Source organism: Anneissia japonica, unplaced genomic scaffold, assembly GCF_011630105.1.
Source record: "Anneissia japonica isolate Jap-2015-1 unplaced genomic scaffold, ASM1163010v1 scaffold287716_len795978_cov209, whole genome shotgun sequence".
Taxonomy (NCBI): Eukaryota; Metazoa; Echinodermata; class Crinoidea; order Comatulida; family Comatulidae; genus Anneissia; species Anneissia japonica.
Window position 1 is genome coordinate 545,834 of NW_022756589.1, and position 13,892 is coordinate 559,725.

The 13,892-nt window shown below is 35.6% G+C and overlaps 2 protein-coding genes across 2 annotated transcripts in view; one reads left to right on the top strand and one right to left on the bottom strand.

The window, feature by feature from the left end:
- The window catches only part of LOC117124257 (delta-like protein 1), an 8,880-nt gene extending 4,433 nt beyond the window's left edge, over nucleotides 1-4,447 (bottom strand). The window contains exons 1-2 of the mRNA XM_033270412.1: nucleotides 4,188-4,447; nucleotides 1,027-1,165 (exon numbers count right to left, since the gene is read on the bottom strand). Coding sequence (XP_033126303.1) covers nucleotides 1,027-1,165; nucleotides 4,188-4,447 — 399 coding nt within the window. The remainder of the gene's footprint in view (nucleotides 1-1,026; nucleotides 1,166-4,187) is intronic.
- A 5,920-nt stretch (nucleotides 4,448-10,367) lies between these two features.
- On the top strand, nucleotides 10,368-13,863 carry LOC117124249 (tripartite motif-containing protein 2-like). Its single transcript, XM_033270400.1, has 2 exons — nucleotides 10,368-10,532; nucleotides 10,834-13,863. The coding sequence occupies exon 2, from the start codon at nucleotides 10,853-10,855 to the stop codon at nucleotides 13,067-13,069; it is 2,217 nt and encodes a 738-aa protein (XP_033126291.1). The 5' UTR covers nucleotides 10,368-10,532; nucleotides 10,834-10,852; the 3' UTR covers nucleotides 13,070-13,863.
- Nucleotides 13,864-13,892: the final 29 nt, after the last annotated feature.

A 13,892-nucleotide genomic window follows, 5' to 3' on the forward strand; every position in this document is an offset into this window, starting at 1 on the left:
AGGTATTATACTATCTTATTTGGTTATATGGGCATTCCAATTAAGTTTCTCATCGACCACCAAGGAACTCGGTACAACCCTAAAGATTTTCACTCCATTTAACATTATTGAGCCAGGAAGTTCTTTTAAGTATTTACTAAACAACATAGGCTATAATTAGTTTTAGCCTATTAGCATTTATCCAGTCGGTAACATGTTGTAAAAGTTCTTGATTAAAGATGTTAACTAAGGTGTTGGCATCCCTATGAGACATAAATAAATTAGAGTCTGCATATAAAGTGAATGGTTAATGCGAAGACGACCTATGAAAATCGTTAATGAATAAAATAAAAAGCAGGGGCCCTAACAGTGAACCTTGGGGAACAACAAATTATACCCGAAGCATATTGGATTTTGTTATCAACTGATGTAAACTGTCTTCTGTTGGATAGGTAGCTTGTGAACCACTCCAAGGCCAGGGGTGGCGCCAGCGGGGGGCCGGGGCCAGGGCCCCCCGTCGGGGTGAAAAAGCAGAATTCGTCGGGGAGAAAAAAAAAATTATTCTACATACTATTTTCTACATATTAGTAGACTCTAAAATCGATTAAATAAGCATTTGAAATCCCTAAATCGTCAGAATTTTCGGGGGCTTCCCCCCACCCCACCCTGGACCACTTTCGTGACCTTTTAATCGAAGCCCGACCACGCCCACTTTTCTTTCGTCGGGGAAATCTGACCCCTCGTTGGGGGTACCGCCCCCCCCCCCCCCCCCCAAACCGCCAAATCCGGGCGCCACACCTGTCCAAGGCCTTCCCCCTTATCCCCCTTACAACATAATAATCTAAGAGAGCATCAAAATTTGTGAAGAATAGTTCAAAGGATATGGTCAAAGTCAGGGAAACTCGATATTATCCCCTTAAACTTACCATCGAGCATAAAAGAAAATAAGGGAATTGCCCGTATTGTTCGGTATTCAGTCACAGAGCGGAAGTATGCAATGGAATAACTCTTGTTTAAAAAAAATCTTAATTCAAATGAATTTCTTACCTGCCAGGATTTTAGTGTAAACGTCATTGGGTTTAGAATCCGATGTGGAAGAATACTTGGAAAGTAAAAATGGTCATTACCGTCGTATATCTGCCCTGTTTCGATGTGTACAATAGAACACTTACTCATATCCTTAGAGCTGTGAAGAAATGATGAATAATAGTCTAATAATATTTTAATTGGCTCTAAACATCGTGAAGAATACTTAATTTTGGACTGTATTTTACCTTGAACTGATACCGGTTTAGCTCTCTATCTTTAGGCCTATATCGTGGTTGCATTCAAGGCGCGCGCGTGAAGGCCTATTGCTTCACTCAATTTGAACGAACTTAATTAGGACTTCCTGCGCACGATTCATGGCCGTGTTTCCGGTTTAGTTGACCGTTAAGAATGTATCCGTTAATTACCATAGGTCATATATGGATACAGCAGATATTATTTTTTTTACTTTCTTTTGGTACGAAGACATCAAGATAAATGTAATAATTTGAAAAATCATGTATTAAAATCAAAATATAAGGAGCAGATCAATAACAACACGGTGGAATTGATAATTAGCGAAATAAATTAATATTGAGGGGTGTTTTTTGAGGTTTAAAAAGACATACGATATCAAAGATGATAATGTAAAAGTCATAAAAATATGGAATGAGAAAACAAGAACAAAGGAATGGTAGAATTTAGAATGTTCGCAGCCTGAACTTCTGTCCTATCCATCCGTTCAACATTCACCTAGTTCCGTCCTTTGTATTTTTTACCCTTCTGCTCTCAAAAGGGGCACGTACAACATTTGATCATTTCATCTCAAGATGTTTATCTAAATAGACCTATATCTTTAATTCCAAAACGATTTGTTCGTCGAAGGCATAATTGTTGTTGTCAGTTTGTAGGCCTATCTGTATTTCGATCTATGACTTGTCACAGCGGAAGTTTGGTAAAAATATAATTGACAACTTAATTGTGTAGGCATGTTGATTGATTTCTAAAGTAATATACCTATTTTACCATGACGATGAGATATTTAATTAACTGTAACACATTTTATAGAAAACAGAAACATAACTTGATTTTGTTTTTAATTCGGATTATAAAAGCAAAACTACGAGCTTTGCTTTCTTTAGTTTAGGGCTAGCAGACTGAATGCGAGACCAACCAACAAAGTGACCACAACACTTCAGAAAAAGTGCAGAGAATAGCAGTAGGCCTAATTGAAAAAAAAAATTCATATCGGAAATATAAAGAACAGCAGAGGCGGAGATGTCAAATGATATCCGAGATCAGTCAATCATCATTTTGAGATTATTAACCTATTAAAATGTGTCGTCGATGTTCCTGATAATATACATCTTAAATATACCGTTTTTAGACTTCATTAAAACCAGTCAAAAAAACTAATAAAAATCAATTAAGGTATTGAGCATTTCAAGCATCAAATCATTTATCAACTTGCAAATAAGACGGATCGAAACAACGGTTTTCAGAGATTTACATTTTTTTTTTTATAATAAAAAGTGTTGAATTGAATTATAAGTAAATTTTAGTATTTATAATGAATTTATAGGAATTTATGAGAAAAATAGGAACGTCATTTAGTTACGCGTCTGTAAATTTGGTGAGAGAAAACAATCATTCTATTTTTTTTTATCTAAAATTAATAGACCAGTGGCGGATCTAGAGGGGGTAAATAGGGTGGCTAGCCACCCACTTTCGGTTACCGTGAAAAAAAAATAGGGTCACTCGTCTTGTGTGTGTGTGTGTGTGTGTGTGTGTGTGTGTTTCTCCTGCATGCATACAGTATTACTTGTGGTAGGCATACTTTGGTTTAATTTGAGGGAATTCCCCCTCCTAAAAACATTCGCACCTCACATTATACAATGTGTATACAATGGCTCGTGTGCACTATAAAGAACCCAGAATATCCTTCGAGACGAGTAGGGGGATACCCCGGTGTACTGGAACAGACAGCCCCTGTGGTGGACGGGAGAGGTGCTGGTAGGGGCGAAGAAAGTCATTGATCGAGTTTCTAGTCCACATATCAAGCACCCTGAGCATCTTACATTAGATGGATATGTGCGCCATATAAAACTACACTATTATTATTATTATTATTACATTATCCACCCTCCCTCCCCCTCCCCCGATTGCCAAATCCTAGATCCGCCACTGAACTCAGGGATCATGGTGGACGGGGCCACTCACCCAACCTTGATTCCACCCAGTCTAAAGCTAATTTCATGGCCGGCCCTCCACCCACCTTTGTTAACCCCCTTGCCCATACTTAAAATCCACTCTTATAATTTAGATTTTAAAATGTGATTACCCACCCTCCGATGATGCCGTCCAAGCAAATCGTAAATTTGTTGTCACAGTCATTGGAGCAGGAAAAACTTCGAATATGATCACAGCAACTTCCATCGTAATCCTTGCTTTCCGGGTTTGAATAATGGTGTAATTTGTAGAATTTTACGGGACTCAAGTTTTCCTTCCAAGAGAGCTGCACCGTCATAAGCCCATGCATAATGGCAGTAAGCCTAATAAATTTAACTACATTAAATAATTCTTAAACAGAATTAATATCATTATTTTTAATAATATTAGTCCTATGAATATAAATAAGTTATCAATTTTAATAATACAATAATGCGCCAATTCAAAGTATTCGAAGATCCAGATTTCGAAAAATTTCGACAAATGCCGGTACTTTTTCATGTTAACAGCACAATGCAGACGAAGCATAGTGAACTGTCGGAACACAGTACTTCCCCAGAACAGATTTAAATAATTTTAAGGTCCATAAGAATACTATTTTTTAGAGATTATACAGTGGTCCATTTAAAAGTTTACTTAATGGTTTACTTATGTCATGTAACCGAAGTATTACTGGTATTACATAGCCTAGTATAAAAACCAAAAACCTACCGTTATGTGTGTTCCAGCTTCAATAATCTAATTAAGTATTGTAAATTACATTTTCTTCACATTTAATTATTTCAGTGTGTCGTAGGACCACACCGATTTTACTGAGAAGTCTAACCTGCTGCAACAAATCTGAATAATTAAATAACATTATATAGGGCTGTAATCAAAATAATATTCAATCACTTACATATCAGTGACGCTAATAATGATAAAATGTACAATGGAAGAAAATAAAACCTTACCTGTGAGAACAAACAGACAAGGATGATGGTCTGATGTGATGTTGTTGTACGAAACATCTTGCGGATACTTTGACGAAACACTTCCCGTTTGACCCGCTGTTTGTCGAAGTTTTCCGAGAAGCCTGCCAAATGTCGTTGTGAATTGATCGTGCTTCTCTCTCACTGATACCACTATAAGCTGACGCATATTTCAGGGCTGACGAGAAAGGATGTGTTGCCAAGAAACAAGCGCGACAGTGTCGTTTTCTGGCAAACTTCATAGTTTGTAACCTTATCAGATACTTGCGTATGAGTCAGAAAACTTTGAATTTACTCATTGGTATATAAGTATTGGAAAGGGAAATAAACTGCGCGACAGGTGTAGGTACAATTTGGGTTTCGAGTGGTTAACTGGTTTAAATAAGTCACGCTGTTTAAAAAATGAAATGAAGCTTCTAAATTTTACCAGGTCATGAACAATAGAGTATATAGAAACATAAAAAGTAAAGGCTATCCTTCCTTTTTTCCGAAACGTAGAGCTGAAAAGATTCATAACAAATCAAAGTTTAATATATTAATTTAGTATTTATTTGACAATCGAAGCTGAGGGCTGTATTAGGTCTATTCGTATTTTCTAACATGATGGGGTCCAAGCCTTTAATAATAGACCTTTCCGGAGTGTCAATCAAACTTAACAACTGACTAATCAGAACAGCGCTAGGAATACGCACGCGTCTCACAAACACACGTGTTGTCCCACAAACGCACGTGTTCGCGTATGTTTTAACACTGTCGTCTTGTGGGACCTTAGCAACAATATCCAAGGGGCGGGGCTTAGTGGAAAGGTCCATTATTAATTAATAACGCACAGAATTTGCTATTTTATACATTGTAACTTCTTATTGCGATTCCGATTTCCAAAACAGTGGTAGTCATTCGATTGGTTAAAATTCAGTACACTAATTATGGTAAAACCATGCTAATGGATAGATCACATTGATGATATCTTAAAACAAGTAATAGTTAATTTGATTCGCTTAACGAGACTTAACCAGACTTTGCACCAGCTTCGCAGATAAGTGAATGGCGATCGTTCGTGATCACGTCACATTTGAATTGTAGGCCTAATGAGGACTGAATGTAATTAGTGCATAATTTGGTCTTACTTTTAATGTCTTAACTGTAATATAGAATGTTTAAAACTCTTAGACATTTCTTTATCTTTTTCATTCATTAATTCAGATAACATTGACATGTCTAACCAAGATGTTGTTCTTCGACATTATGGCTAGTCTGTTCCTAAGTCATTTAAAACAAAATATCGCAAGTTATTTCATTGTGGAGGAAATAAAACTGCATTTTTATTTCCAAAGTCAAGTAGGGCCCACGTTTAATAAAAAAAAAACCATCGAGTGTTCAAATGTACAGAATGTGATTTAAATTGTCACATTAAATGCGGATTTTAGATTGTAAATTTTGTCTGTCTTATGTGTATGGCAGCAGTTGACAGACCCGTTGATACCTTTGAAATATTGATAATAGAGAAGGAGCCGAACTTGCTGTTTTCAGATTTTCGACGTGAACTCAAATTCAAGCTATTGCCCACATCGACATAGATAGCCTTTTCAAAGAAATCGATCAACTCAGCCTCTATCATGGTAAATCATAATGTGCAAATCATCGCTATTGCCGAAAAAAAAATCGACGACACAATTTATGAAAATGAAATCCATATAAATGGATAGGCCTATCAACTTTTGCACAGGATCGAAACAGAAACGGTGGCGGTATTGTACTGTACATATGTGAAACTCTCTCTTTTAATAAAAATAGAATTGAATGTGTTTAAATTGAGTACATTTATGTGTGCCGAAGAACCAAATGTGGTAACAAATTAACTGTTACTACATCATATAAGCCACAGTCAGTTACATACTTCGAATCTTAGTAAACCTGCTCGAACTTACAGGTGTAGGCCTACATAACACAGATTATGTTCTTATATTGGATATCTAAATGCTGATTTTCTTGTGCCAGACTGCAATACAAGAAGACTTCAACATATTTTAGATGTATAATCTTGTGCAAATTGTGAGCCAACCCGCACCACAGAGAATACGAAATCGATTATTGATGTTATTACATCGAATAAATACATCTATGTTCAAACAAATGTCTACGACCACTCTATGAATGACCATAATGCTGTAATTACGGAAATAACGTACAAACGTGTTAAAAATAAGCACATTTCTTTTACTAAGACTTTCCCATCCTTTAAGACTTAATGAAGAACTTTTTTTCTTGGGGATCTTAATGAAATAAATTGGAACAATTGAATTGAATGCTGTAACCCAAATGATTTTACTGATGTTTTTTATCATTTTTTTTTTTAAATTAGCTGAATGTCATGCGCTTCCCATTACTAGACGATTACAATCTCAGTTACCATAATAGTTAGCACACACCATAATGACATTCTTGAACTAATGCACAAACGTGAACGAGCTATCTTTCAAGCCGCTCTCTGTGTGTTAAAATCGAATAATTTACTTCCACCTCTAATAAAGTTTCAATGGGGCTCTCACAAGGCTCTATCGTTGGATCCCTTGTGTTTACCTTATTCATAGATGATCTTTCTATTAACATTCTACATTTGACATGTACGCTGACGACACAATACTATACTACTCATCATCATCACATCATACTCTCGAAAACAAACTCAACTAAGATCTCTCATATATTCACAATGGCTAAAAGAAAATAAACCAATAATTAACTGTAAACAAAACCACATAAACGCTAGTTGGAACATAGAAAAATCTTAAATACAGCACCAGTGGCGTTTCAATGGGGCTCTCACGAGGCTCTATCGTTGGATCCCTTGTGTTTACCTTATTCATAGATGATCTCCCACTTTCTATTAACATTCTACATTTGACATGTACGCTGACGACACAATACTATACTACTCATCATCATCACATCATACTCTCGAAAACAAACTCAACTAAGATCTCTCATATATTCACAATGGCTAAAAGAAAATAAACCAATAATGAACTGTAAACAAAACAACATAAACGCTAGTTGGAACACAGAAAAATCTTAAATACAGCACCAGTGGCGTATCTAGAAGTCTTGAATTGGGGATGCTGATTAGGAGGGGGGAGGCGAATGTGAAGGGGGCGAAGGTGAAGTGGGGCTCGATGATCAGTTGAGGGGCGCTAATTAGCAAAATATGGTGATTTTTATCTACTTGACCGCGATTTTTTTGGGGGGTGGGGGACTGGGGCGCGAGTAATATTTGTTTTGGGGGGGCGTGTCCCCCCCCCTCGCGCTCTCCCCTAAATACGCCAATGCACAGCATTATTAATCTTATATACAATGGCACCCCATCTTACAAATTCACACACATTCAGGCATTTACATCGACCTTAATTTAAATGTTTGTACTAATATAAACCAACTTCGCTCGAAACTCCAAGTTTTGAAATTTCAATATTAGCACGCGCACGGCAATTTAAAGACAAACATACATCAACACTGATTTACAACACGATAATTCTTCCACATATCGATTATTGCCGTAGTGTGTAGGGAACCAGGTCGGAAACAAACATTGACCGATTACAAGTCATGCAAAACAAAGCTTTCGCATCATTCTTTTATTCTTTTACGCTCATCCACTCACCCCATAAATCAACATTTACAACACCCTCAATCTACACACAGATTCTGCTCGAAATTCTTCTGAAAATTAATTTGGATTTTCACCGAGGCGTATAGAGAACCTTGAAAAAAAATTAATAAATTAAAAAAAAATGATACCACTTTTCACTGTCGACGCAATGTTGCTCCTTTTGCAGTGCACGGTAGTGGAGCCCTGGGCTTATCCTGGGGTGGAATGTGCTGATGCTCAACACACTGCCTTTGAGTATCTGCGTATACTTATATGGGGAGCAACACTGCCTCGATGGGATAATTGGTATACGGATTTTGTTTGAGATTCTTCTGGGAATTAATAATTATGGATTTTGTTTAATTTTGTGGTGTAATTGACACTGCGCCTTGAGCACCATTGATGGGGATGTGCGCTTTATAAATCTTTATTATTATTATTATTATTATTATTATTATTATTATTATTATTATTATTATTATTATTATTATTATTATTATTATTATTATTATTATTATCATTATCATTATCATTATCATTATCATTATCATTATCATTATCATTATCATTATTATTACTATTATTATTATTATTATTATTATTATTATTATTATTATTATTATTATTATTATTATCAAAAAAGATCATACACATTTTCATCCGGGCTCAGTCTAGATCTGCCAGTGGTCTTGCACCAGACTATTTAGCTCAACATCTTGCCCGACTTCCCAGCAGACTTCCCCTGTAATGCTGGTGTTTTGCAACTCCTCTCCCTAAAACTGAGAACTCCAAGGACAGTTTTGTCTACAAATCAAACTTTTTAAATTCTCTACCACATGAAATTCGAAATACGTCTTCTGCTTTCTCATTTAAAAAAATGTTTAAAAAATTTCTTACACCCAAAGAAAAACCTACAGAAAACTGTCTCAGAAGGTCACCATTCACACCATGTAATGTTTTTTACTTTTGTATATAGGCCTACATATTTCATATTTATTTATTTATATTTTTTCAGTACACTGATTTTAATTGAACTTCAATATTTCAATATATTGGCCGTATTCGACTGGTCGTTCTTCGTTAAAACACCCCACCTGCGCAGCGGTAAAATCCTACTTAAACGAAGACGACCAGTCGATAGAAAACTTGTAAATACTCGACAAAACAAAGTGGCTGCATAGTTACCGCGATACACGCTGTGTAATCAAGTTTGCTTCAGCTTGTGGCAATATGGGATTTTTCTAAAAAAACAATTATTTTCATCCAGTTTTTGAATTCTGTTAGTCTACAATTATTTTTTTACTTCATATGGGTAAATATTATAATTTTTATTTTCTGAAATTTAATCTAAATTTTATTAACGCAAATGTTGTTTCTAAACTCACCAATCGGCCATGTTTGTTTTGGTCACGTGAATAACTTAACGCTGATTAACGCACTCTGGTTTACGTTCATTTTCGTTGTCAACCAAGTCTATTTTACGAACCAGTCGAATGAAAATAATACTCAACGAAAATTCGTAGTCAACGAAATGAACTAGTCGAATACGCCCATTGTTTTATATAGGATTTTTATTTGTTTTGTATTTTGTTGTTTTTTTTTTTTATGCGAGGGCCCCACGACTGTCAGCTTAGGCGCTGTGTTGGGTTACCCTCGGTAAATAAAGTTTAATAAAAAATAAATAAAAACAATCTATGTGTCTTTTCAGTTTTGTTTTCTTCCAAAAAAGTTTAATATAGTAAATAAAAGTAGTTTTCTTTACAATATGTTAACAAAATGAAATTTACAATTAATGTTTTCCATGCTTGAGTAGCTATCACATTAATAAGTGCCTACTACACAAAGTTCTAGTAACATTTTGTATTGTTTCCCCGTTCTTAATTGCATCTTGTTAACTTTGGACTAAAATAGTGAATATATATAGCAGGTTATGAAATTGCACAATGCAATATTTTTACTAACGTGTCGACAGATTAAACAAATGGAAATAATTCTTTAAAAATTGTTAGATAACCAGGCCTAATGAATTTTTAAATAATTGCCAAAAAAACCATGATTTTTTTATTTGTCAGACAAACCATGAGGATTTCTTAAAAGATGGTTTATAAGCAATCAGTGTCTTTTATAAGTTCCATAATAAATCAGGATGATTACCATCAATTAATCAATCAATCAACAAGGATTTGTATATCGACTGCAGAATGCAATGTTCAGTGGCGCTACTACATTATGTTTATTTTTTATATTAAATTATAAACACACGTAGGCAGGCATACACGGAAATGTATACTTTATTAGACCTACTGACGTGACTAGTTTCAAAAGCAAAAGTTACAGTAAAATAAATCGATCTCATTGGCTGATTTTGTATTTCCTATAGACCAATCCAACATGATCAAAACACTTCCATTTGAAGTAGGCCTACTGTTGCTCATCATAGGTTAATTGTGTTTGCATGTGAGCGGCTTTAATTATGATTTCATGTTATTTAGAATCACTTTACGGAAATATTGAAAGGGCCTTGCATTTGTCCAGGATCAGAATACGCTAAGGTAATAGATTGACACAAGGACCTGCTATGTTTGTATTTTAAACTAACTTCATCAAACTATTTTGCAGAACTGTAGGTCTATTATACAACAGTTGTATTATTCACTGTGTGGAGCAAACATTAGCGAAAGGTCAGTATATGCCGGTATTTCAGTCTGACGGGTAAATCATTACAACCACACACGTATTATGTGATACCACTTTAATTGTGACATCTGATGAATATTCAGTGTATATAAAATCTAAATAATGCCATCGTTTTCCTTCTATGTTTATACCATAAATGTTTCGCCAGTGTTATCCGACCCTATACAGATTTATTTAGAAGGAATTACGTGTAATTCTATAATCATTGTGCCAATTTGGTGGGTTGCTGTTTCTTAACCAAGGTAGGCCCGAACTGCATAAACCAACGTTTATTCTTCCTTTCAGAACGTTGACCTTAATCAAAATGGCCAATCTCGAAGCCACAAATTTTGTAAATGAGTTGGACGAGAAGGTACTCGAATGCCCGATCTGTTTCAAGAGGTTAAACCAGCCAAAAACATTAGGTTGCATGCACAGTTTCTGCCTCAAATGTTTAGAAGACTGGACAAACAAAAGCGGAAACACCATATGTCCCATTTGTACTGAACCCTATGTAGTCCCCGAAGGCGGTCTCCAAAAGCTCGTTCCGAATGTTGTCATTAACAATTTACTGGAATATTTGGAACACATTCAGAAAGGAGGGGACAAGAAAACATCATGCTCTTGTTGCGAAGAAATATCTGCTTTATATTGCAGAGACTGCATGCAGTACTTTTGTCAAACATGCATTCACCACCACAAGTCAATATCAACTCTTAAAGGACATACATTATTAACAATACAAGAGCTATGCCAATTAAGCCCACAAGAGAGGGCTTCTTTGAGACCAACTCTTTGCCAGAAACATACAACGCTTCCACTAAAGTTCTACTGCAGTACCTGTTGCGAGCCCATTTGTTTGGAGTGTACTATAATTGATCATAGTCAAGTTGATGGAAAACATCGACTCATTGCTATCAATGATGCTTTTGAAACATTTAGAGTCACTGCTGCCAATATGAAAAATCAAGTGGAAGATTGTACAAACAATCTGACCACAGCTCATACTGCCATGGGAGAGAACGCAGCAAGATTGGAGAAAAACTTCCAGTTATGTGACGAGCAGATTGATAAGCGCATTGGGGAAATGATCGAAATTATAAAGGCAAATGGCGAATCATTGAAGATAAAACTGAAAGATACATACAACACAAAAAAGAAAATAATTGAACGCCAATTACAGGAACTCGGTTTGATATTGAATAACGTATCCGGAAAATGGAACTTGATCCAAACTCTGATGAAGAGTCCGGATGAAGCTGCCGCTTTGTTATCGAACAGAAAATTGGTAAAAGCATTAAAAGAGAAGCTCCGGAATCTTCCTTCCATAGAACCTGTTGATGATGGTGTTATTGAGTTCCTTCAATTTGACAAACCTAAAGCACATGAAAACTTTATTGGAGAAATCAGTACACAGTTAGTTTCAGATGTGCTTGTTTTAAAGAAAGAGGTTGAGGAATTGGAAGTAACGAATGGCCAAAAGTTTTCAATAATCGCAGAGAATACTAAAGCAAAATGCAGGCTAAAAAATGACGAAAATCTGAAAGCAGTGTTAAGATCCCCACTTGATGCTACGGTTACAGGCAGGGCACACCATTTTTATGACGGATTTTACAAAGTCGATTGTCGTTGTAAACTTTCTGGTACTTGGGAGTTCTCGATACTAAATGACGGAGTTCATATTAAAAACTCGCCTATCAAGATAACTGTGAGAAACCAGGGTTTAATTAACACAATCAACAATATCCACGACTACAAATCAAACAAAAAGGATTCCAAGGTAACTGACATCTTACAAACTGGCGACGGCGGCTTTGTGGCAGCCAGTTACAGTCGAGAACTCCTCAAATTTAATGAACGATTTGAGTTTATTGGTAAGGTTGAATTTCGCGAAAATACACGAGTTAATAGGATGAGCAACACAAAATATGACGACGTCTTCCTTTTTAGTGATTTGGGTAACAAATGTATCACAGTCTGCAAAAGGAGTGGAGACATAATCAGAGAGTTAGCACAAGGCCAGTTAAAATATCCAAGAGGCGTTTCATTAAACGAAGAAAAACGCGTAGTCTATTGCACCGATAGTTTGGCACACTGTGTCGTCATGGTAAACTATGACAGTGGAGAAGTTCTTGGGAAGTTTGGTAGCGATGGAAATGCACCTAATAACTTAATCAATCCAGAAGATATTGTAGTAAATAAGGCAGGGAACGTTATAGTGACGGATTATGGCAACGATTGTTTGAAAATGTTCGATTCCAACGGGAAATTCTTGAAGATTTTGATAGGGAGTGGGAATACAGATAAAGATGGATACGTGTGTGGTCCCCATGGAATCACCATGGATAAAGAAGAAAATTTGTTGGTATCCAGTAACCATAAAGTACAAATGTTTAATAGCGAAGGTGTTTTCATCAAAAGAATAGATAAAGATGACGATGGACTCTATCCTCCAGTTGGGTTATCTGTCATTTCGTATCATCCAAGAAAAGTTGCTGTTGCTAACCAGCAACCAAATGATATCAAAATATTTAATTATTAAAAAACAAATAAAAATATGAAAACTATATAAATAATATATTAATACACAAAGCACCCGGCTTCAATAATCGTAGCAAAAAAAAAACACCAAAAAACAACTAATGTACTAATTTGCATTAATACTTTTTGATATAAAAATACAGTAACGCCTTAATGCGTTATGTTACAAAGATTAATCATTAAGTCGAGCGGCACAGCGGTTTTGGGCTTTCAATCGGGACTCAGATCCAGACCAACGCTGTTCACACTACTTGTATCGTGGCATGACACTTTATCTACCATTGCCTCCTTACCACATGAGTATAAATAGTACATACGTGGTAGGAGGTAAATGATCCGGAATGAATCTGGTAGTGCTGAATTACACAAATAAATCGGAATACTCCATTAAATTAACAATTTAAATAAAAATATGGTCGACTTTCAAATATAATATCATAAGGTAATTGTTTAGGGAATTTTGTGATTGAAAGCAAAAGTTGTTTTGATTGATTAGTTCACGCGTATTAGTATCAAATGAAAGTTGTAAAATGCTTTCCGGACTCTTTCAAATACACAGCCATAAAATGGTTTTGTACAAAAATTTATTGATACGATTTACATTATGAAAGAAAAAGACATTCCATGTAAAGTTAAAAAGCTAATTTAACTTCATAATTAAAGTTTCTTGAAATAATACATTAATTGAAGTCTCGTTAGAGGATAAATTTCATTTTTTATCAATTATTTTAACTGATATGGTATCAATCTATAAAGGCCAACTCAGACAGTGTCGGCTGACGCAGCCCGACCCGATTTATCGTCGGGGACAGTCTTAAGCCGTC

Bases quoted from the DNA above. Each gene is read 5' to 3' on its own strand.
- LOC117124249 (XM_033270400.1), top strand. From the start codon at position 10,853: ATGGCCAATCTCGAAGCCACAAATTTTGTAAATGAGTTGGACGAGAAG.